At 35.5% G+C, this 23,524-nt stretch overlaps 1 protein-coding gene across 1 annotated transcript in view; it reads left to right on the top strand.

The window, feature by feature from the left end:
* The window catches only part of LOC130446490 (cGMP-specific 3',5'-cyclic phosphodiesterase), a 77,670-nt gene that overhangs the window by 32,064 nt on the left and 22,082 nt on the right, over positions 1-23,524 (top strand). Inside the window, exons 4-5 of the mRNA XM_056782786.1 lie at positions 6,571-6,819; positions 11,335-11,478. Coding sequence (XP_056638764.1) covers positions 6,571-6,819; positions 11,335-11,478 — 393 coding nt within the window. The remainder of the gene's footprint in view (positions 1-6,570; positions 6,820-11,334; positions 11,479-23,524) is intronic.

Genomic DNA, 23,524 nt, shown 5'->3' with positions numbered 1-23,524 from the left:
CTGATATTCTGTAGTCCCGTTCCTCTAGGCATCCACCCCCAGATAAATCCGCCGACGGATACGAAAAAGAACATTCCTGTCATTTTGACAGGTCCTCTTCCCATTCGGGTCGCAGCTTCGCGCGTAGACTCCTTCCTTTTTCCTGAGTTCTATGGGAGAAAAAGTTTGGAGCACTGTAATTAAAAACCTATGCGCTATACAAAAAAATGTTTCAAATAAAAAAGATGGCAAATATTATTATCTACAATAATGATTTATACAATTTTTGTCGTACGATACGCGGTTCGCGAGATATTCGATAAAACGTGTTTTTCAAGATGGCGGCTGATTTGAAGCCGTCCCCATATTAAGCAAAAACGTCAATCCGTCAAAACGTCAATATTTGGTAACTGTTTACTGCAAACTCCATTAAATATTAACAAACGTTTTGCGTTTATATACGATTTAAAACGCTAAAAAATGTTTAGTTTTGACGCTGCATCAATTTTAGTAAAAAACTGATATTCTGTAGTCCCGTTCCTCTAGGCATCCACCCCCAGATAAATCCGCCGACGGATACGAAAAAGAACATTCCTGTCATTTTGACAGGTCCTCTTCCCATTCGGGTCGCAGCTTCGCGCGTAGACTCCTTCCTTTTTCCTGAGTTCTATGGGAGAAAAAGTTTGGAGCACTGTAATTAAAAACCTATGCGCTATACAAAAAAATGTTTCAAATAAAAAAGATGGCAAATATTATTATCTACAATAATGATTTGTACAATTTTTGTCGTACGATACGCGGTTCGCGAGATATTCGATAAAACGTGTTTTTCAAAATGGCTGCTGCAGTGAAGCCGCCCCCATATTAAGCAATAACGTCAATCCGTCAAAACGTCAATATTTGATAACTGTTTACTACAAACTCCATTAAATATTAACAAACGTTTTACGTTTATATACGATTTAAAACGCTAAAAAATGTTTAGTTTTGACGCTGCATTAATTTAACTAAAAATTGTACCACGTGACCTCATTAGAAGTTCTAAGTAGGCGTCAAGCGTCAACATGAAATTGTACCTTAACGTAAGCCGCTGCAAGTGACGTAATGGTAATGAAAGACACGTGGCATCCAGTTGCATCGACGCACCGCCCTCTCATTAATTTGGACGTAATTAATTATTTCGTTTAGAAAGATTATGTCAACAAAAGTTTTTTTTAATCTACACGATAAATAAAAGCGATGACTTTGAGGTTAACTTTATATAAAGTATATTTTAAATTTGTTTGAATATAAAAACTTTATTCTAATCCAATTTTCTTTAACGATATTTGAATCCTGAACTTATATAATTAATTTAGAAACCTTTCGATGCATTGTAAATCTGATTTCAAATTAATTTAATGACATAATTTATAATATTCTCTATTTAATTTACACCTGGAATTCTCTAACTAATTTGGGTTACCTTTTTTTCGAAATGAACTGATATCTCAGACAACCACAGCCAAATTAATTTAAAAATACAGTCTCCAGGTCTTAACACCAGCTAGAATCCGAAATCAGCTGATGGATTATCTATTATAATTTCCGAAATGTCCTAATAGTCCATTGATATGTTTTTAGAGGACGCAATTTTATTTTTGGGATATGTATGGGGGTCAATAGAAGCTTAACCTCAACTTTGTGGGGTCGACAACTTGTCCCCCGGCCGCCATCTTAGAAAAAGAGGTGCCAACACTATTTTCGCGATATCTCGGAAACTTTGGAGCGCTGTAACATCGTGTTAAATGAATGAAATTAAAAAAAATTACGGAGAAAAGTTTTCCTCATAAGATCATCTACAAGATTGGTCGGAGGTAATTTTTTTTTTAAATATATAAAAAAAGTTGTAGAGCAAAAAAGAAAATTTTTATAAAAAAGTTTATTATCGCTTTTTTGCTTATAACTTCTTTAATTTCAAATTTAGGGCAAAAAGTTATATAAACATATTTGTAGGCAAAACAATTTGCAACAAATTACGTCGGATCAAATTTTTTGTAAGACGCATAGTTTCCAAGATATCGCGATAAGAGGTGCCAACACTATTTTCGCGATATCTCGGAAACTTTGGAGCGCTGTAACATCGTGTTAAATGAATGAAATTAAAAAAAATTACGGAGAAAAATTTTCCTCATAAGATCATCTACAAGATTGGTCGGAGGTAATTTTTTTTAAAATATATAAAAAAAGTTGTAGAGCAAAAAAGAAAATTTTTATAAAATAGTTTCTCGCTTTTTTGCTTATAACTTCTTTAATTTCAAATTTAGGGCAAAAAGTTATATAAACATATTTGTAGGCAAAACAATTTGCAACAAATTACGTCGGATCAAATTTTTTGTAAGACGCATAGTTTCCAAGATATCGCGATAAGAGGTGCCAACACTATTTTCGCGATATCTCGGAAACTTTGGAGCGCTGTAACATCGTGTTAAATGAATGAAATTAAAAAAAATTACGGAGAAAAGTTTTCCTCATAAGATCATCTACAAGATTGGTCGGAGGTAATTTTTTTTTAAAATATATAAAAAAAGTTGTAGAGCAAAAAAGAAAATTTTTATAAAATAGTTTCTCGCTTTTTTGCTTATAACTTCTTTAATTTCAAATTTAGGGCAAAAAGTTATATAAACATATTTGTAGGCAAAACAATTTGCAACAAATTACGTTGGATCAAATTTTTTGTAAGACGCATAGTTTCCAAGATATCGCGATAAGAGGTGCCAACACTATTTTCGCGATATCTCGGAAACTTTGGAGCGCTGTAACATCGTGTTAAATGAATGAAATTAAAAAAAATTACGGAGAAAAATTTTCCTCATAAGATCATCTACAAGATTGGTCGGAGGTAATTTTTTTTAAAATATATAAAAAAAGTTGTAGAGCAAAAAAGAAAATTTTTATAAAATAGTTTCTCGCTTTTTTGCTTATAACTTCTTTAATTTCAAATTTAGGGCAAAAAGTTATATAAACATATTTGTAGGCAAAACAATTTGCAACAAATTACGTCGGATCAAATTTTTTGTAAGACGCATAGTTTCCAAGATATCGCGATAAGAGGTGCCAACACTATTTTCGCGATATCTCGGAAACTTTGGAGCGCTGTAACATCGTGTTAAATGAATGAAATTAAAAAAAATTACGGAGAAAAATTTTCCTCATAAGATCATCTACAAGATTGGTCGGAGGTAATTTTTTTTAAAATATATAAAAAAAGTTGTAGAGCAAAAAAGAAAATTTTTATAAAATAGTTTCTCGCTTTTTTGCTTATAACTTCTTTAATTTCAAATTTAGGGCAAAAAGTTATATAAACATATTTGTAGGCAAAACAATTTGCAACAAATTACGTCGGAACAAATTTTTTGTAAGACGCATAGTTTCCAAGATATCGCGATAAGAGGTGCCAACACTATTTTCGCGATATCTCGGAAACTTTGGAGCGCTGTAACATCGTGTTAAATGAATGAAATTAAAAAAAATTACGGAGAAAAGTTTTCCTCATAAGATCATCTACAAGATTGGTCGGAGGTAATTTTTTTTTAAAATATATAAAAAAAGTTGTAGAGCAAAAAAGAAAATTTTTATAAAATAGTTTCTCGCTTTTTTGCTTATAACTTCTTTAATTTCAAATTTAGGGCAAAAAGTTATATAAACATATTTGTAGGCAAAACAATTTGCAACAAATTACGTCGGATCAAATTTTTTGTAAGACGCATAGTTTCCAAGATATCGCGATAAGAGGTGCCAACACTATTTTCGCGATATCTCGGAAACTTTGGAGCGCTGTAACATCGTGTTAAATGAATGAAATTAAAAAAAATTACGGAGAAAAATTTTCCTCATAAGATCATCTACAAGATTGGTCGGAGGTAATTTTTTTTAAAATATATAAAAAAAGTTGTAGAGCAAAAAAGAAAATTTTTATAAAATAGTTTCTCGCTTTTTTGCTTATAACTTCTTTAATTTCAAATTTAGGGCAAAAAGTTATATAAACATATTTGTAGGCAAAACAATTTGCAACAAATTACGTCGGAACAAATTTTTTGTAAGACGCATAGTTTCCAAGATATCGCGATAAGAGGTGCCAACACTATTTTCGCGATATCTCGGAAACTTTGGAGCGCTGTAACATCGTGTTAAATGAATGAAATTAAAAAAAATTACGGAGAAAAGTTTTCCTCATAAGATCATCTACAAGATTGGTCGGAGGTAATTTTTTTTTAAAATATATAAAAAAAGTTGTAGAGCAAAAAAGAAAATTTTTATAAAATAGTTTCTCGCTTTTTTGCTTATAACTTCTTTAATTTCAAATTTAGGGCAAAAAGTTATATAAACATATTTGTAGGCAAAACAATTTGCAACAAATTACGTCGGATCAAATTTTTTGTAAGACGCATAGTTTCCAAGATATCGCGATAAGAGGTGCCAACACTATTTTCGCGATATCTCGGAAACTTTGGAGCGCTGTAACATCGTGTTAAATGAATGAAATTAAAAAAAATTACGGAGAAAAATTTTCCTCATAAGATCATCTACAAGATTGGTCGGAGGTAATTTTTTTTAAAATATATAAAAAAAGTTGTAGAGCAAAAAAGAAAATTTTTATAAAATAGTTTCTCGCTTTTTTGCTTATAACTTCTTTAATTTCAAATTTAGGGCAAAAAGTTATATAAACATATTTGTAGGCAAAACAATTTGCAACAAATTACGTCGGAACAAATTTTTTGTAAGACGCATAGTTTCCAAGATATCGCGATAAAAAGTGTTTGTACCTCTTTTTCCAAGATGGCGGCCGGGGGACAAGGGTGACCGCCCCATAAACTTAAGGTTAAGCTTCTATCGACCCCCACAAATGTCCCAAAAATAAAATTGCGTCCTTAAATTGTACCAGTTCAACAGCGTTATTACAAAAGTTAAAAAAATCAAATCACGCTGTACACTGTTTATTAGTGTAGCAAAAAATTTATTTATTCGACGGTTATTACATTGCAGTCATAAACTAGAAAAGATATACTTTATATCGTTTTATATTTTGCGATGATAGATTTTCTGCGATAAAAATAGACAACGAAAACGGAAGCGATATCATGCAAACTTTTTATCGCGTGACTTTTACAAAATTTTCATAAGTTTACTGTAGGGATATGTATTCATAATCTAATCAATAATTTGCATTGTATTTTGCTACCCAACTTGAATATTTGATTATATATAATAAATGAGAAAATAGCTCAACATTGAATTATGTACAAAATAGTATTTAAAAACATTACCACATAATGGTGGGTCTACACGATACAGACTTTTGTTCGTACGGATATCTGTACAGATTATGAAGTCGGAGTAAAAATTTTTACCAAAACAATTGGATAGAATGTTTGTACAGACTTTTCATTAATTCGGACTTCGAAAATACAATTTAAATTTGGATACTTCGACTTTTCGATCGCACCGACATTTGTCTGTACTGTCTAGTTTGCACAGACAAAATTCTATAGTCTGTATCGTGTGGACCCTCCATAACACATCACTCAATAGCAATACAATCATTCCAGGCCTTCTTTAACTCCTCGATGTCGTCCTTGTAGAAGGATTTGTCTTTTGCCTCAAAATAGGCTTCAATTTCTTCAATTGCTTCTTCGTTTGAGCTGAATTTTTTACCATCGAGCATTTTTTTGAGATCAGCGAATAGCCACTAGTCACTGGGGTCCAGATCTGGACTATACGATGGATGAGGAAGCAATTCGTTCAATTTAACCATCGTTACCATCGACTTGTAAATCGGTACAGTGTCTTGGTGAAACAGTGGTTTTTGTCTTCAATATATGAGGACGGTTTTATTGTTGTTTTTGATCGACTGTGAGTAAACACGGCACCCATTTTGAAAAACCTTTATGATGGTCGAATATTCATGCATAATTGTGAACACACTGCCTTCTAATATCTTCACGGCATCAGCTGTCTCAAGCAATTTCAATTTAAGATTAGATATAACCAATTTGTAGACTTTCCTGATGTTTTCTGGAGTAGCTACCTCAATTGAACGACCAGAACGTTCACCATCATCGGTGGATGGACCAGAGCCCCCTCACCGGGGCGGAAAATGGGGAAAAGGGAGCCAAAAGCTACAAGCCAGTCTTGCAAATCTCGTCCAACAGCGTTCCTACCGTCCACAACTCCTTGGGAACCTTATTCCATGGACAATTCTCGTAACCAAAATGGGGGTAGCTTCCATTTTATTGGAACGGAGATTGAGGCGTTTTCCTCCTATCCATAACGATGTTTCTGTTTTGGTGTTTGACGATTGAGAGTTTTCTCAGTACGCTGAACCGAACTGGATTCTGCTGGTTTGTGCGTATGAAGTTGTAAGGTCGGAGGGGGTTCCCAATTTCGCATTGCAGTCTTTCTATCGGTATAGTACGAAATGCTTCCGTTGATATTCGTAGTGCTGCGCTTTGAATGGATTCTAGTTGGTTCGAAGTAGTTTTCTGGGCAATAATTATAAAGAAACCAGTTTAAACAAGGTGTAAGATTGTATTTTATGTCATATTGTTCCAGGACCCACGATTTAACAATGAAATTGATCTACGGACGGGATACAGGACCAATTTGATCCTTTGCATGCCAATATGTAATTATGAAGGTGACGTGATTGGCGTCGCCCAAATTATCAACAAAACCAACGATTCGCAAGATTTCACTGCTCGAGACGTCGAAGTTTTTCAACGATACTTAACTTTCTGCGGTATTGGGATCCAGAACGCGCAGTTATTCGAAGTATCAGTGTTAGAATATAAGAGGAATCAGGTGAGTTTACCTATTACAAATCTCTATAGAGTTCGGCGAAATTTCAAAATTAAACTTGTTCAAAACATTAATCTTCTTTTTAAGACCAACAAAGTATAGGGTTGTCCAATACGAGGTGTTATTTTGAACAGACCGCTATTTCGGTAAATGTCACTTTTGAAGCTGTCATTTTTTGACATTTGACAAGTAGACACTACGCCATTAATGAAAATGCGCTCAACAACGCATTGAAATTATTAAAATTCACTATAAAAATGGTGAAAGTTTGTCAGAGACGGTTCGTAAAACTAAAACATTTTTGGATCGACGTTATCAGACCGCAATACAGAAATTGGTGGAAAAATTTGAGCTGTCGGGACAAATTAGTGATGTGAAGAATAAAACCCGTGCACGTCGCTCAAGAATAACTGAGAATATTGCTGCTGTAGCCCAAAGTGTTGAAGAAAACCCAGGTTTGTCCATTCCTCGTCGTTCTTTGGAATTAGCCATTCCACAAACGTCATTACACCGTATTTTGAATAAAGACTTGGGTCTTAAGGCCTATAAAGTTCAGTTAACACAAGAACTCAAGCCGGCCGATCATCAACAACGTCGTGTCTTTGCTGATTGGGTCCTTAACTGATGAGGCCCATTTCCACCTTGGTGGTTACGTCAATAAACAAAATTGTCGAATCTGGGACTTGGAAAACCCAAGAGTTATTGTTGAAAATCCTCTCCATCCTCAACGCGTGACTGTTTGGTGCGGTTTATGGTCTGGCGGTGTCATTGGACCTCTTATTGGAATAGGTTCGGTTCGAGCCGAAGAACAAGTAGAAAATATAATAACTGCCCAAAATAACAACAAGAAGCCAGAAGAAATCGAAATAACCAGATATATACGGTATAGAAGAGATGCAGAATATAGGAAAAAGATGAAATTCAAGATTGGAACGTGTGACGCACAGTCAAAAGGTTTTTTATGGTCAATAAAGCGTGCAAATACATCAGCATTCATGTCTCTATATCTCTGAGTCAGCACCAGTCAACTCTTCAGTTCTTTAAAGACCTTCTTCAAGGCGTGGGACATCAAACCAATCATGCGGTATTTGTCGCATTGTGATGCATTGTCCTTCTTTGGCAGAGTGACAAAAATTGAATCTTAGCCAGTCTGAGGGTATTTTTCCGACTCTGTACATTCGGTTGATTAATGTGGTAATGAGATTTATACCAATCCCGTCCCCCGCAGCTGCGAGTTTAAAGGTTTCCGCGTACACATTGTGATGGCCATCAACTCTTCCGTTCCTTTGAAGTTTAACTTCTTGTTTGGTAATTTCAGGACCCATTTCATTGGTTTCGTCTGGATCTGGAATGATAAGTAAAACCCAATTTCGCTATGGTGCCTTTATATCCAAAATCAAGAATTTTGTCAATCTTTTAATCCCCATTCTGGATACCTATGGTTTCCTCGTGTATATTGCCCCTTTTCCAAAGCAAGAAGGTTCGCCGTGCACATTTTTAATAAGATTCAGTCTAAAATCATCGAGAACTATTAAGATTTCGTGGCTCGAATGAACAATCTAATTAAAAAACAATATAAAGTGGCTTCAAAGACATCCAAATTGTCGTTTATTTCGTTGATTCGTTCTTATTAAACCGCCAACGCTCTCGCTAAGAATGCAATAAAAGTCCCATTCACGAATTTCATGTCTTTTTCTTTTCATTTTAAAAACAAACTTTGTTCGAATGACACACCTCAAAACTCTTCTTCTAAATATAATATAAACGTCAACCTAACTTCTAACTTTCATTAAACGCTAAGCGAAAACGTCCGATTCCATCGGCCTCAACGTAATTTCATTTGACATTTACAGCAGTTTTCCATTCCGACGAAAAATATATATTTTTAAATATATTCCCGAAACTCTTCGTATATATATATATAGATATCATTTTTGTTAATCCGCCTTTTGAATAATGCAAAAAGGTGTATATGAATAATTTTGTAGCTTTTTCAACTCGCAAGACGTCAAAATTTTTACATTCGAAATTCCCTAACCAATGAAATGAGATGAGAAAAAAATGGGCAATAAATTACATTTAGTATATGCATCAATCAAACTTTACAATTACGAACGTTACTATCAAATTATTCCAACAAACAAAAGTTTAATGGGGGATCGAGATCCGGGCTCTGAGGAGACCAAACCATGTTTATTCACACCCCTTACGCCTCATTCTCTTCCAAATATCATAATTTTAAACTATGCTTGGGATCGTTGTTGTATTGGAAAATGGGTCCGTTTCCAATTAATCGCAAAGCCGAAGGAACGACATCCCCAGACCGTAATTGAGCCACAGCCATGCTTCATTGTTGAGATTACACAGTTTGGCATCAACTTTTCTTCAAACGTCAAACGTCAAACGTCAAACGTCAAACGTCAAACGTCAAACGTCAAATGTCAAACGTTTTGCACCGGTCCAAAGAATTTTTATAAATATAAAATCTAATCTCGATGGGCAAGGGCCCACTGCATTCATTGCAGATTGCGGACCATACGGTTCAACTCGATTTTTGTTTACTTCAACGCTGATTTCTGGTACTTTTAAGCTATACGTCTTTCGGACCGAGGCCGATCTTGAACACTGCCCGTCTTCTAAAACTTCAATTGTATTGTAAAGCAATCTTTCGTACGGATTTGTCTTCATTATGTAAAACAGCGTTGTCAAAGACATCTATGAGGCTGCGAAGAAAGCAGTTGATAGAATTGGAGGTTTCGATAAATGTTCAGCCATAGCAACGGACGGGGTCCCATCAATGACAGGTAAAAAAACTGGATTAGTGGGTCTGCTTCGAGAGAATGGTGTTACTTGTCCTGCAATCCATTGTATTATACATCGGGGAGCTTTATGTGGAAAATCAGACAAGCAAAAACAAGTTTTTCAAACCGTGAGTAAGATCCCTTCTACACAGGCAACTTGGGCAGTTTTTAATGGAAACAGAGGCTGAGTAAAGAGACTTGCTAATGTACAACCATGTAAGGTGGCTGAGTGCGGGAAAGTGCATGGAACGGTTTTTTGCCACAGGAAGGAAATACCTGCATTCCTCAATGAATACGTTTCATCGGACACAAATGAACTGGAAAGAAAGCTTAAGGATCCAGAATTCTTAAGACATTTAGCTTTTTCAACAGATCCGACTAATCATCTTAACAGTTTAAGCTTGAGTCTTCAAGGAAGAAACCAGACGGTTTCGGATTTAATCGGAAAAATAAACGGATTTCGGAATAAGCTGAGCGTGTTTAAACATGCTTTGGAAAAGAACAACCTGACATACTTCCCTAGCTGTCTGCAACTAGCAGACAGCTAGCAGAATTCGATAGTGAGGAAAATATTGGGTTTTCATGCTGCAGTTCACAAATTCGACAAGTTATTGATGAATTCAATACAAGATTTGAAGGAATCGAAAGTCTCAAAAGCAGTTTACTGCTTTATAATAATTCTTTTGGAGCAATAATTGAAGATCAACCACCCGACTTTCAAATTGAGTTATGTGACCTTCAAGCTGACATGTTCCTAATCACCAGACAAGAAAGGGGACATGAATTTTTCAAATTTTGGGCTGAAGATTACATCAATGTTCGGAAGCACATATAGATGTGAAAGTGCCTTTTCCTCCATGAAGTACATTAAAAACCACAACAGAAGCAACATCACCGATTCTTCCTAGCGTCATCTCATGAGACTGTCTACAACTGAACTGGAGGTGGACATTTCCTCATTGGTGGATGAAGCAGATCGACCACAGTCTTCACATTAGATATAACTTTTTATTATTATTATTGCAATGTTTCTCTTAGCTCTCAAAAAAATATAAATTTTCCATTCACCACATCAAAGGTTTTAGTTTTGGCCCTCGGTGTTGGACACCCCGCGCATTTTTCCCATTTTAATACAAACGCCACAAGTTTAGACTAATTTGAGATTGTTTGTGTACAAACTCAGGTAATATTAAGTCGAAAACACGTCTTTTTAAAAGCTGATTAATCCTTATTAATGATTGGTAAGCACCAAAAGCGAAGCAATTAGTTTTTAGCGCATTATAAAATATTACGAGTTTACCGCCTGGCTTTAGCGCGGAGTTTTTGTTATTATTTGTGAGACACCCTGTATATAACTGTATCAAATTCCCTCGAGTAATCGTAAATAATCGATGAATTTCGAATTGATATTATAACTGAAAATATTCAATCGAAAAGTCGTGGATTAATTAGATCAACGCGGCTTTATGAATGTTTCACGAATTCCATAAAAGTTTTAAAATCAATTTCAACCTCCGATTTTTTCGGATAAAATTGAATCGCGTTATTTGCTCGGTAGAAATATGAGGCTTTACTGAAACTTCGAAACCGTTGATTACCGCGGAACGTTGAAACATAAATTCATCCCGACCCTTGTTGAATAGTAAATAAAATCCGAGGCTCAAACATACCGTCATATTCATAAATCCTTTTTTTTTTTTTTTTTTTTCATTTCCAGATTCTACTGAATTTGGCACGGAGCATTTTCGAGGAGCAGAGTAATCTGGAATGTCTGGTAACTAAAATAATGAGGGAAGCTCAGGATTTGCTCAAGTGTGAACGCTGCGCTGTTTATTTACTCGACTTGGATTGCTGCGAAGCAGTAAGTTTCTTTTTGCTAATTTACGTTGTAATATATAATTTGATTTGTACATTGAGGTATAAGTGCATACTCTAATATACAGAGAAAGATATAAAGCGAGTAATTCGAAGAATACTCGATGCAATTTTTGGTACCTGTATTTTGAAATCATCAATATCAGTTCATCGATCAGCCCATTTGCTGGACTTATCACACACATTCCACATTCAAATCTTGAATTGTTTTTTCTTATAGAAAGAAAATTAGTTTCCAAAAGTCACATAATTAAGTGCAAACACAACTCTGGACTGCTTGCACTCATTCCAAAGCGATGCTTTCCTAGCACTTGAACAGTTTTTCAAATCCGAAGCTCTAAATCGTCTTCATTCGTAGGACGAGAGCCTGGAGAGTTTGGCAGCCTATTCTGCTGCATGTGCAGCACTAGCTAGCAGCCTATTCAAAGGAATATTCTCTTAGAAAACCAATCAATGTAACATCTTGTGCTTCATTTGAAATTTTCTTCCAACCTTTTGGCGCAAGGTCCCGTCTTTTACCCATCGGTTCTTTATTCTGGTTACAGTACAAGCATTAAGTGCTGCATGTGCAGCACTAGCAGCCTGTTCTAAGGAATGTTCTCTTAAAAAATTAATCGATGTAACATCTTGTGGTTCATTTGTAATTTTCCTTCCTCAAGAACCAACCTTTTGGTGTAAGGTCCCGTCTTTTACCCATCGGTTCTTTATTCTGGTTACAGTACAAGCATTAAGTGCTGCATGTGCAGCACTAGCAGCCTGTTCTAAGGAATGTTCTCTTAAAAAATTAATCGATGTAACATCTTGTGGTTCATTTGTAATTTTCCTTCCTCAAGAACCAACCTTTTGGTGCAAGGTCCCGTCTTTTACCCATCGGTTCTTTATTCTGGTTACAGTACAAGCATTAAGTGCTGCATGTGCAGCACTAGCAGCCTGTTCTAAGGAATGTTCTCTTAAAAAATTAATCGATGTAACATCTTGTGGTTCATTTGTAATTTTCCTTCCTCAAGAACCAACCTTTTGGTGCAAGGTCCCGTCTTTTACCCATCGGTTCTTTATTCTGGTTACAGTACAAGCATTAAGTGCTGCATGTGCAGCACTAGCAGCCTATTCAAAGGAACGTTCTCATAGAAAATTAATCGATGTAACATCTTGTGGTTCATTTGTAATTTTCTTTCCACCAGATCCAACCTTTTGGCGCAAGGTCCCGTCTTTTACCCATCGGTTCTTTATTCTGGTTACAGTACAAGCATTAAGTGCTGCATGTGCAGCACTAGCAGCCTGTTCTAAGGAACGTTCTCTTAAAAAATTAATCGATGTAATATCTTGTGGTTCATTTGTAATTTTCCTTCCTCAAGAACCAACCTTTTGGTGCAAGGTCCCGTCTTTTACCCATCGGTTCTTTATTCTGGTTACAGTACAAGCATTAAGTGCTGCATGTGCAGCACTAGCAGCCTATTCAAAGGAACGTTCTCATAGAAAATTAATCGATGTAACATCTTGTGGTTCATTTGTAATTTTCTTTCCACCAGATCCAACCTTTTGGCGCAAGGTCCCGTCTTTTACCCATCGGTTCTTTATTCTGGTTACAGTACAAGCATTAAGTGCTGCATGTGCAGCACTAGCAGCCTGTTCTAAGGAACGTTCTCTTAAAAAATTAATCGATGTAATATCTTGTGGTTCATTTGTAATTTTCCTTCCTCAAGAACCAACCTTTTGGTGCAAGGTCCCGTCTTTTACCCATCGGTTCTTTATTCTGGTTACAGTACAAGCATTAAGTGCTGCATATGCAGCTCTAGCAGCCTATTCAAAGGAACGTTCTCTTAAAAAATTAATCGATGTAATATCTTGTGGTTCATTTGTAATTTTCCTTCCTCAAGAACCAACCTTTTGGCGCAAGGTCCCGTCTTTTACCCATCGGTTCTTTATTCTGGTTACAGTACAAGCATTAAGTGCTGCATGTGCAGCACTAGCAGCCTGTTCTAAGGAATGTTCTCTTAAAAAATTAATCGATGTAACATCTTGTGGTTCATTTGTAATTTTCCTTCCTCAAGAACCAACCTTTTGGTGCAAGGTCCCGTCTTTTACCCATCGGTTCTTTATTCTGGTTACAGTACAAGCATTAAGTGCTGCATGTGCAGCACTAGCAACCTATTCAAAGGAACGTTCTCTTAAAAAATTAATCGATGTAATATCTTGTGGTTCATTTGTAATTTTCCTTCCTCAAGAACCAACCTTTTTGTGCAAGGTCCCGTCTTTTACCCATCGGTTCTTTATTCTGGTTACGATACTGGCATTAAGACCTAGTTGTCAATTTTCTGATAGACCACCAATCTTCCAATTTGGCAATAACGCAACAGACGAGGCACTGTTACTTCAACAGAACTCAAATTAATTGTCTTGTAATTTTCTGTCACTGATAATGACAGGTAGGAGCTCTGATTTACGCAGCCGAAATGTACGGAAGTGTACAGAGGGACAGATAACAAGTTATCGTCTTTTGAGACCTACTGTCCTACTGACCTACTGTAAGCAGTTTGATCTCTGAAGACGATAAAGCTATAATGTAACCAATAATTCTCAGAAATTTCAACATCACTTATCACTCAACAAGTCTTCTCTAACTTCTCGATGTCGTCCTTGTAGAAGGATTTGTCTTTTGCCTCAAAATAGGCTTCAGTTTCATCAATTGCTTCTTCGTTTGAGCTGAATTTCTTACCATCGAGCATTTTTTTGAGATCAGCGAATAGGCAGTAGTCACTGGGGGCCAGATCTGGACTGTACGGTGGATGAGGAAGCAATTCGTTTAATTTAACCATCGTTGACATCGACTTATCAATCGGTGTATTGTCTTGGTGGAACAGTGGTTGTTTCTTCGACGTTTTTCTTTGGCTTTTGCAATCAAATCAATTGTTTCTTCCTATTGGAGATAGTCGATGAACGATATTCCAAAATACTTAAGCCATAACCTTTCCTGGTGACTTTGGACGCTTCGGACGCGGTTCACCGGCTGCTATCCACTCAGTTAATGATCGTTTTGATTCCGGATCGAAGTGATGGATCCATGTTTCATCCATTGTCAAATATCGATGCGAAAATTTTGATTAATTAAGTGTAAACATGGCCAAACACTGATCTGTATCATCAACACGTTGTTGTTTCTTATCGACTGTGACTTAACGCCGCACCCACTTTGAAATAAGCTTTATCGTGGTCGAATATCCATGCATAATTGTGAACACGATTAGATATAACCTATTTGTAGACTTTCCTGATGTTTTTTGGAGTAACCACCTCAATTAAACGACTAGCACATTCGCCATCTTCCTAATACTAATTAACACACGAAATTCTTTTGAAAATATCGAAAGTAGCTTTTTTCTGACACATCTAAATGTCATGAAATTGTGGACATAGTGTTTTGAAGGTTGGTACTTCGTAAACGTCAAATGGATTTGTCAATGACAACGCCATCTGTGTGTCAGTCACACGACTTATTGAGTGATGTAATACTTGAGTTAAACAAAGTTTTATCGCATCTTTTACAACGTTTCGAACTTTTCGGACTACCGACTGACAACGAATGATATTAACTGTTCTATTTTTCAGTTTTATCACATAAAAGGTTATATCAAGAAGTGGCCAATACCCCAAAAAAACTTTAGTAATAAATTTCGTCTTTCGAGTCGATGGGCTTTAAATGAGTATTTTATTCAACGGCGTTGATAATGAAATGCGACTGAATCAAATTTATGAACCAAATAAATTATGGTCGTTCGAATTTGAAAAAAAAAAAAATTGAATCATTAATAATTATAGGATGACAATTTTTTGGTTACTTCGAGAATATATTTCGGTCTAAAAAACTAAGCGTGACAAATATACGGACGGGTGGATAATAAAAGTTTTTTCAATTTCAAGAAATATTACGAGGGATGATTGTATATCAATTATGAATAAGTTTTCATCAACGCAAACTGCCCTCGTAGCTATAAATTTTCTATATGGATGATTTTTTTCGCTATTAATCAGAAATTGCCTAATTTTGGTTGGCTCCGTAGATAAAACTCCCATTTTTTGTACGGATATGATCCGATTCAGACATCGGGCGATGGAAAGCAACTTCATCCTAGTCTATATCAGCCTTTTTTCATCCCTATTCACGCAATATACTATTTTCCAATAATGAAACTTGATAAGAATACAGATAATATGTCAGAGACAATTTTATCATTATACAGGGTGAGCCAGAAAGGCTTACGATTTTACAAACACTCTGGCGTTTGAACGTTTGTCACGATGGATCGTTTCTACGGGATATCCAAGATTAACAAGAACAGAAGACACAATTCAACAAGTTAGAGCTTCAGTTCAACGTAATCCTGATCTATCGACTCGCAAACGATCAGCCGAACAATTTTGAACGATACAAAAGGGTTTTTTTCTTTCCGCAACTGCAACAATTTGAAGTCTATAATCGTAGGACGTGGTTTCAACAAGATGGCGCGACGTGTCATACTTCTAATGCCTCTTTGGCGGCCGTAAACTGATATCTAGCCGTGGGGACATTATATAGCCGCCTAGAAGGTCGGATTTAACACCACCCAGCCACGTTTAGTCAGTCGAAGACCAGCATCCGAGAAGAAATAGCGTCTAGTCATTTCCCGGGCGATGTGCCGGCGAGTTTTTACCAATTTGAGATGTAAATTGGAGGAAAGGTGCATACCTGGACGATATTCTTTTTTTGACTGGGGAATCGGTTCACTAGGTTGCAGGAAAAGCTACAGCACCGACCATTTTGAAGAGATAAAAATGGGTAGAATTTGTTGAGCCAATTAATCGGATAAATTTTAGAAATTTTGGGTTTTTAATGTAATATAATCCGTTCCAGGGATATGGTCGACGGCCGTTCTTAATCATTCGCTCGGTATATATCTACCTCGATGGATTTTTTATAATATTACAATTTAAGAGATATTGATATCTTATTTAAAGCAAAATTGTTTGCGTTTCTGTCATTAAGTGTATAGAAATTTCCAGACTTTATCTACTGTTCTATATCTGGATAAAATAACCTTATTCAAATATTTATGAAGCGGAGTAATCATGTAGGACGACATCTGCCTACGTCGTAGGATTAAATATATATTCATTAACTCGGTAATAACAATTTTCATAATAAGAAATTTGCTTTTTAATAAGTTTTTTTCGCTTTCTTATTATGTTACATAAGATAAAATGCCGTATTTCTGGAATTTCCATTGAAAGAAATTTTTTTTTTTATAAAAATTGAAGGTTAAATTTGTTTTTCTTTCATTTCAATTAACGTACATTGGAAATAGTACAGCTGCAGATTCATTAAAGTCTGTTTTAAATCAATACTAGCTTTTGCCCGCGGCTTCGCTCGCATCGAATCCATTAAATAAGTATCAGAAATCATTATGAGAGAAAAGAACGAACTCTGTAGCTATATTAGAACCTGAGATATAGATTTTTGAATTTAGACAAATTGCCAAAAACCTACAAATCCATAACTCCGCATTGAATGTCCGCCTCTAGCTCCTCTCCAACTCAACCGATTTAAGTGTTCAAAAACTCAAAAGAAAGAAGGTGTTTCAGCGAGTGTTCTTAAACCAAAACGAGCTCTGTCGCTATATTAGAACCTGAGATATAGATCTTTGAATGTAGAAAAATTGCCAAAAACCTACAAAAATCCATAACTCCACATTGAATGTCCGCGCCTAGCTCCTCTCCAACTCAACCGATTTAAGTGTTCAAAAACTCAAAAGAAAGAAGGTGTTTCAGCGAGTGTTCTTCAACCAAAACGAACTCTGTAGCTATATTAGAACCTGAGATATAGATCTTTGAATGTAGAAAAATTGCCAAAAACCTACAAAAATCCATAACTCCACATTGAATGTCCGCGCCTAGCTCCTCTCCAACTCAACCGATTTAAGTGTTCAAAAACTCAAAAGAAAGAAGGTGTTTCAGCGAGTGTTCTTAAACCAAAACGAAATCTGTAGCTATATTAGAACCTGAGATATAGATCTTTGAATGTAGAAAAATTGCCAAAAACCTACAAAAATCCATAACTCCACATTGAATGTCCGCCTCTAGCTCCTCTCCAACTTAACCGATTTAAGTGTTCAAATACTCAAAAGAAAGAAGGTATTTCAGCGAGTGTTCTTAAACCAAAACGAACTCTGTAGCTATATTAGAACCTGAGATATAGATCTTTGAATGTAGAAAAATTGCCAAAAACCTACAAAAATCCATAACTCCACATTGAATGTCCGCGCCTAGCTCCTCTCCAACTCAACCGATTTAAGTGTTCAAAAACTCAAAAGAAAGAAGGTGTTTCAGCGAGTGTTCTTAAACCAAAACGAAATCTGTAGCTATATTAGAACCTGAGATATAGATCTTTGAATGTAGAAAAATTGCCAAAAACCTACAAAAATCCATAACTCCACATTGAATGTCCGCCTCTAGCTCCTCTCCAACTTAACCGATTTAAGTGTTCAAATACTCAAAAGAAAGAAGGTATTTCAGCGAGTGTTCTTAAACCAAAACGAACTCTGTAGCTATATTAGAACCTGAGATATAGATCTTTGAATGTAGAAAAATTGCCAAAAACCTACAAAAATCCATAACTCCACATTGAATGTCCGCCTCTAGCTCCTCTCCAACTTAACCGATTTAAGTGTTCAAAAGCTCAAAAGAAAGAAGGTGTTTCAGCGAGTGTTCTTAAACCAAAACGAAATCTGTAGCTATATTAGAACCTGAGATATAGATCTTTGAATGTAGAAAAATTGCCAAAAACCTACAAAAATCCATAACTCCACATTGAATGTCCGCGCCTAGCTCCTCTCCAACTCAACCGATTTAAGTGTTCAAAAGCTCAAAAGAAAGAAGGTGTTTCAGCGAGTGTTCTTAAACCAAAACGAACTCTGTAGCTATATTAGAACCTGAGATATAGATCTTTGAATGTAGAAAAATTGCCAAAAACCTACAAAAATCCATAACTCCACATTTAATGTCCGCGCCTAGCTCCTCTCCAACTCAACCGATTTAAGTGTTCAAAAACTCAAAAGAAAGAAGGTGTTTCAGCGAGTGTTCTTAAACCAAAACGAGGTCTCTATCTTGAATAGAACCTGAGATATTGAGGATAGAACGTGTGTATGTGAAAAACTCCCATAAGTAATGTACATCGGTATCTTTAATAAAATCATGAAATATTATCGAGAAACTCAACACCCTTAATATAACAAGGATTAAAATTGGAATGGGGACGTCAAAAGAAGGATATTACAAGGACTAACCTTAAACTATTCAATATTATCCAGAACGGAATCATAGAAAGTGATAACACAATGTCAATGCAGAAGATCGAATGAAGAAATACTAAAAGCAGAGTATGAAAATTTTGGACAGCACTTACCATGCATACAATTCACCAATGGTAATAGCCAAATATCTGATTAGATGTAAACAAAAAATAACAAACCATAAAAACCAATTATGTACCTTGAAGTGGCAATATCCAATGAGGAGATTTAATAGAGAAGAAACGATAAAAAGATCAGCGAATATTTGAGAGAAATAACAACATGAAAAACAAGCTGAGAATCTATTAAACGTGCGTCCCATAAAGCGTTCGATTCCACCGAAACCCTAGAATACGCCGGCGTCGATTCGTCCACTATTCATCTGTATAATTGTTACGGAACTCGTCCGCGACATGGATCGTGGAGCCAGTCCTGTTCGGTTATAATAAAATTATTATTTGGCAAATACGCGCTGAAAGCGGCGGCGTCTTTGTTTGTTTACTTTCTAGAATTCTAGAAATGTCCTTTCCGATATAAATTCGAGCTTGTTTAGCGGCGACAGTTAGTTTATAATGAAAAGTCGTAGTGAACAAAACGAAATTGAAAATTAACCAGTGATTTAGAAAAGTGTTACGAAAGTAGTGAATATTTATGTTAGTCAAGTCTAGTAAAATAAATTAAGTAAGTGAAAGTGTTTATATAGGTGCTGACATCTTCAAGTTGAGGTCGGAATCGTCTCAAACAAAAGAATTTAGTGTAATGGTGCGTTCTGTTGTCTTACATTGCCTAACGCCCCAATCTATATCCTAAATCCTGGTAAGCGGTGTAATTTGTTTTTTGCCTGTGAGAACTGCGTGACAATTAATTACCATGAATGGCTCCAGCCGCACAGTTATTTAAACGATACGAACTAACTCATTAAAAGCATCAAATATGTCTTCTGACGATGATCTCTCTGCACATCTTGAGTATTTTTCTGAAAAATTTTCTGTAATATAACTTGGAGTTTGAGATTTAGTAAAACCGAAAGTAGTCCTTGAAAAAAAGGCGGCGTCATCTATCATTTTTCCCGGTAACGGGGCTTAATCTGGTAAATTTCCTTTGTCTGTCAAATCTTCTTTTTTTTATATTATCTAGCCACCGTTTTCTACGTTCTTAAGACACCTGGTTAAGATGCTATTTATGTTTGAACGATTTAATAGTCAGCATTCCTTTCAGATCAATTTCCATACTTCACTACCGAGTAAAATGTAGGCATTTGTAACGATTTTTTGACTCAAATGAGATAGGCAGATTAAATGTGTGCGTCGTCCGTCGGCCATATTTGTTTTCAAGTGACAGCTACTTGAATTATCCACCCACTTGTCATTCCAACGTTTCAAAATTGTCAGTTTTCATCTACATAAATTATTTTCAGTAGTTCCGTAATGTCTCGATATTGTAGTCCTTAAAAAAAAGGAGGCGTGATCTATCATTTTTACCGGTAACTTTTCACAAAGACAAAGTATTATATAAACATTACAGTCTATCATGTTTTTGCACGTTTTAACGTTTTTTTTTCCTTCGTATCATTTTTGTTTTGCAGAGATTGAAGTTTTATAGTCCATGTTTAAAATGGGAACCCAAACAGGGCTTAATTTGGTAAATTTCCTTTGTCTGTCAAATCTTCTTTTTTTTATATTATCTAGCCACCGTTTTCTACGTTCTTAAGACACCTGGTTAAGATGCTATTTATGTTTGAACGATTTAATAGTCAGCATTCCTTTCAGATCAATTTCCATACTTCACTACCGAGTAAAATGTAGGCATTTGTAAAGATTTTTTGACTCAAATGAGATAGGCAGATTAAATGTGTGCGTCGTCCGTCGGCCATATTTGTTTTCAAGTGACAGCTACTTGAATTATCCACCCACTTGTCATTCCAACGTTTCAAAATTGTCAGTTTTCATCTACATAAATTATTTTCCGTAATGTCTCGATATTTTTCAAAACGTGCGTGTCCATTAGAAGAACCGGTGAAATTACAGAAATTCGATTCTCAAGATCGAGATAAAGAGGTTAATACATGTCCAAAAGCGAAATTTTGTCCAGTCAAAACTTGCTCCTGTTCCTTTTCTCCCGCAACCGATTATCGTATGTGCGAAACGTCCAAAAAGTGCAACCTTTTCACAAGATCTGTTAAATGTACAGCTAGAACCCGTCTATCATCATCTATCGCCTCCACTTACAGAAACACCAATTACCAATACGATAGTGACGAGAATCCTGATTATTTCTGTGATTGCGATCTCAGAAAACCATATGAAGAACCAATTACGGTTAATCCTCGATTAAAATCAAAAGAATTGGACGCAAATCTATCCGTGTATCCAGAATGTGAAATTCTCAGCAGAAATGATAATTTTGATACTTCGGCATCTTCGATCCGTTCGTTACATAACGGATCGAAGGAACAAACATCGGCTGTGTTGTCTTTACATCAAATATGTCCGGTTTGTTGCAGAACTATCAAACCACAAACGCGCGACGAAAGTAGTAACACTACAAGTAAAAAGAAAGGTTGTTTTTTGTTTAGGAGAAAAAATAGCAAATTTTGAATTCGTTTTTTGAATTCATTGTTGTTTTCTAGTTTCTGTAAATGATAATTTTGCTAAAAACAAATATTTTATGAAAAACAACCGTTTTTATTTGAATTTGAATGTTGAATATATGGGGAGAGTCGGTACGTTGAATTAAATTCAATACTCCAAATAATACGATGTGGTCAAATAAGTTTTTCAACAGAATGTCTGTAACTACGAGCAAGAATGTTTAGAATCAATTTTACTGCATATGGCTTCGAGATTTAGTAGGTAGTGAAGTTGAAAGTGAAAGGTCCAGCTTCAACGGGGAGATTTCATCCCCCAACTAGCACAATTTAAGACCGGAACGTAGCAATCACTATTTTAGTAATGTTTTTGGTATTTGGTTCCAATTTCGTTGGTAGAAAACAAAAAGCAGTTTAATTTTCAAAGAACTACACCAGCGCCACGTTTATATCTGTTTCTACGTAAATATTATTACTAATAATATGGAATTATATCGATTTAGGTTACCATCAATACAAAAAGTGGTCTCATCGAAAAACATAGCCTCTAAAGTCATTCTGTATTTCATTTTCAGTATTCTGTATTCATTTACGTATCGAAAGTTGCGTTTTGAGTGTTCCTTCTAGTGACAGTTGACAGTTCCTTACCGCAAAACACTTTCGGGACGCACTGGAGTAGACAACTTTAGCAGTTGACAGTCGACAGTTTCATTTCGATGATTTTGCATAACTTTAAATTTTTTATTTTCTGAAATTATTTGTTTTATCCGAAGTTTTGTCTAAATGACGATGAAAAAGAAAACAGGCGATGAAGAGTCAGTTTACAAGCTGAAATGGCATAAAAGCAGTTTATCTTTCAAAGAACTACACCAGCGCCACGTTTATATCTGTTTCTACGTAAATATTATTACTAATAATATGGAAATATATCGATTTAAGTTTCCATCAATACAAAAAGTGGTCTCATCGAAAAACATAGCCTCTAAAGTCATTATGTATTTCATTTTCAGTATTCTGTATTCATTTACGTATCGAAAGTTGCGTTTTGAGTGTTCCTTCTAGTGACAGTTGACAGTTCCTTACCGCAAAACACTTTCGGGACGCTTTGGAGTAGACAACTTTAGCAGTTGACAGTCGACAGTTTCATTTCGATGATTTTGCATAACTTTAAATTTTTTATTTTCTGAAATTATTTGTTTTATCCGAAGTTTTGTCTAAATGACGATGAAAAAGAAAACAGGCGATGAAGAGTCAGTTTACAAGCTGAAATGGCATAAAAGCAGTTTAATTTTCAAAGAACTACACCAGCGCCACGTTTATATCTGTTTCTACGTAAATATTATTACTAATAATATGGAAATATATCGATTTAAGTTTCCATCAATACAAAAAGTGGTCTCATCGAAAAACATAGCCTCTAAAGTCATTCTGTATTTCATTTTCAGTATTCTGTATTCATTTACGTATCGAAAGTTACGTTTTGAGTGTTCCTTCTAGTGACAGTTGACAGTTCCTTACCGCAAAACACTTTTGGGACGCTCTGGAGTAGACAACTTTAGCAGTTGACAGTTGACAGTTTCACTTCGATGATTTTGCATAATCTTAAATTTTTTATTTTCTGAATTTATTTGTTTTATCCGAAGTTTTGTCTAAATTAATGAATGACTTTGAAAAAGAAAACATCAGCGATGAAGAGTCAGTTTACAAGCTGTAATGGCATAAAAGCAGTTTAATTTTCAAAGAACTACACCAGCGCCACGTTTATATCTGTTTCTACGTAAATATTATTACTAATAATATGGAAATATATCGATTTAAGTTTCCATCAATACAAAAAGTGGTCTCATCGAAAAACATAGCCTCTAAAGTCATTCTGTATTTCATTTTCAGTATTCTGTATTCATTTACGTATCGAAAGTTACGTTTTGAGTGTTCCTTCTAGTGACAGTTGACAGTTCCTTACCGCAAAACACTTTTGGGACGCTCTGGAGTAGACAACTTTAGCAGTTGACAGTTGACAGTTTCACTTCGATGATTTTGCATAATCTTAAATTTTTTATTTTCTGAATTTATTTGTTTTATCCGAAGTTTTGTCTAAATTAATGAATGACTTTGAAAAAGAA

Source organism: Diorhabda sublineata, chromosome 7, assembly GCF_026230105.1.
Source record: "Diorhabda sublineata isolate icDioSubl1.1 chromosome 7, icDioSubl1.1, whole genome shotgun sequence".
NCBI classification, from domain to species: domain Eukaryota; kingdom Metazoa; phylum Arthropoda; class Insecta; order Coleoptera; family Chrysomelidae; genus Diorhabda; species Diorhabda sublineata.
Note: the sequence above shows the minus strand (reverse complement) of the source record. Positions and strands in the feature narration are given on the sequence as shown.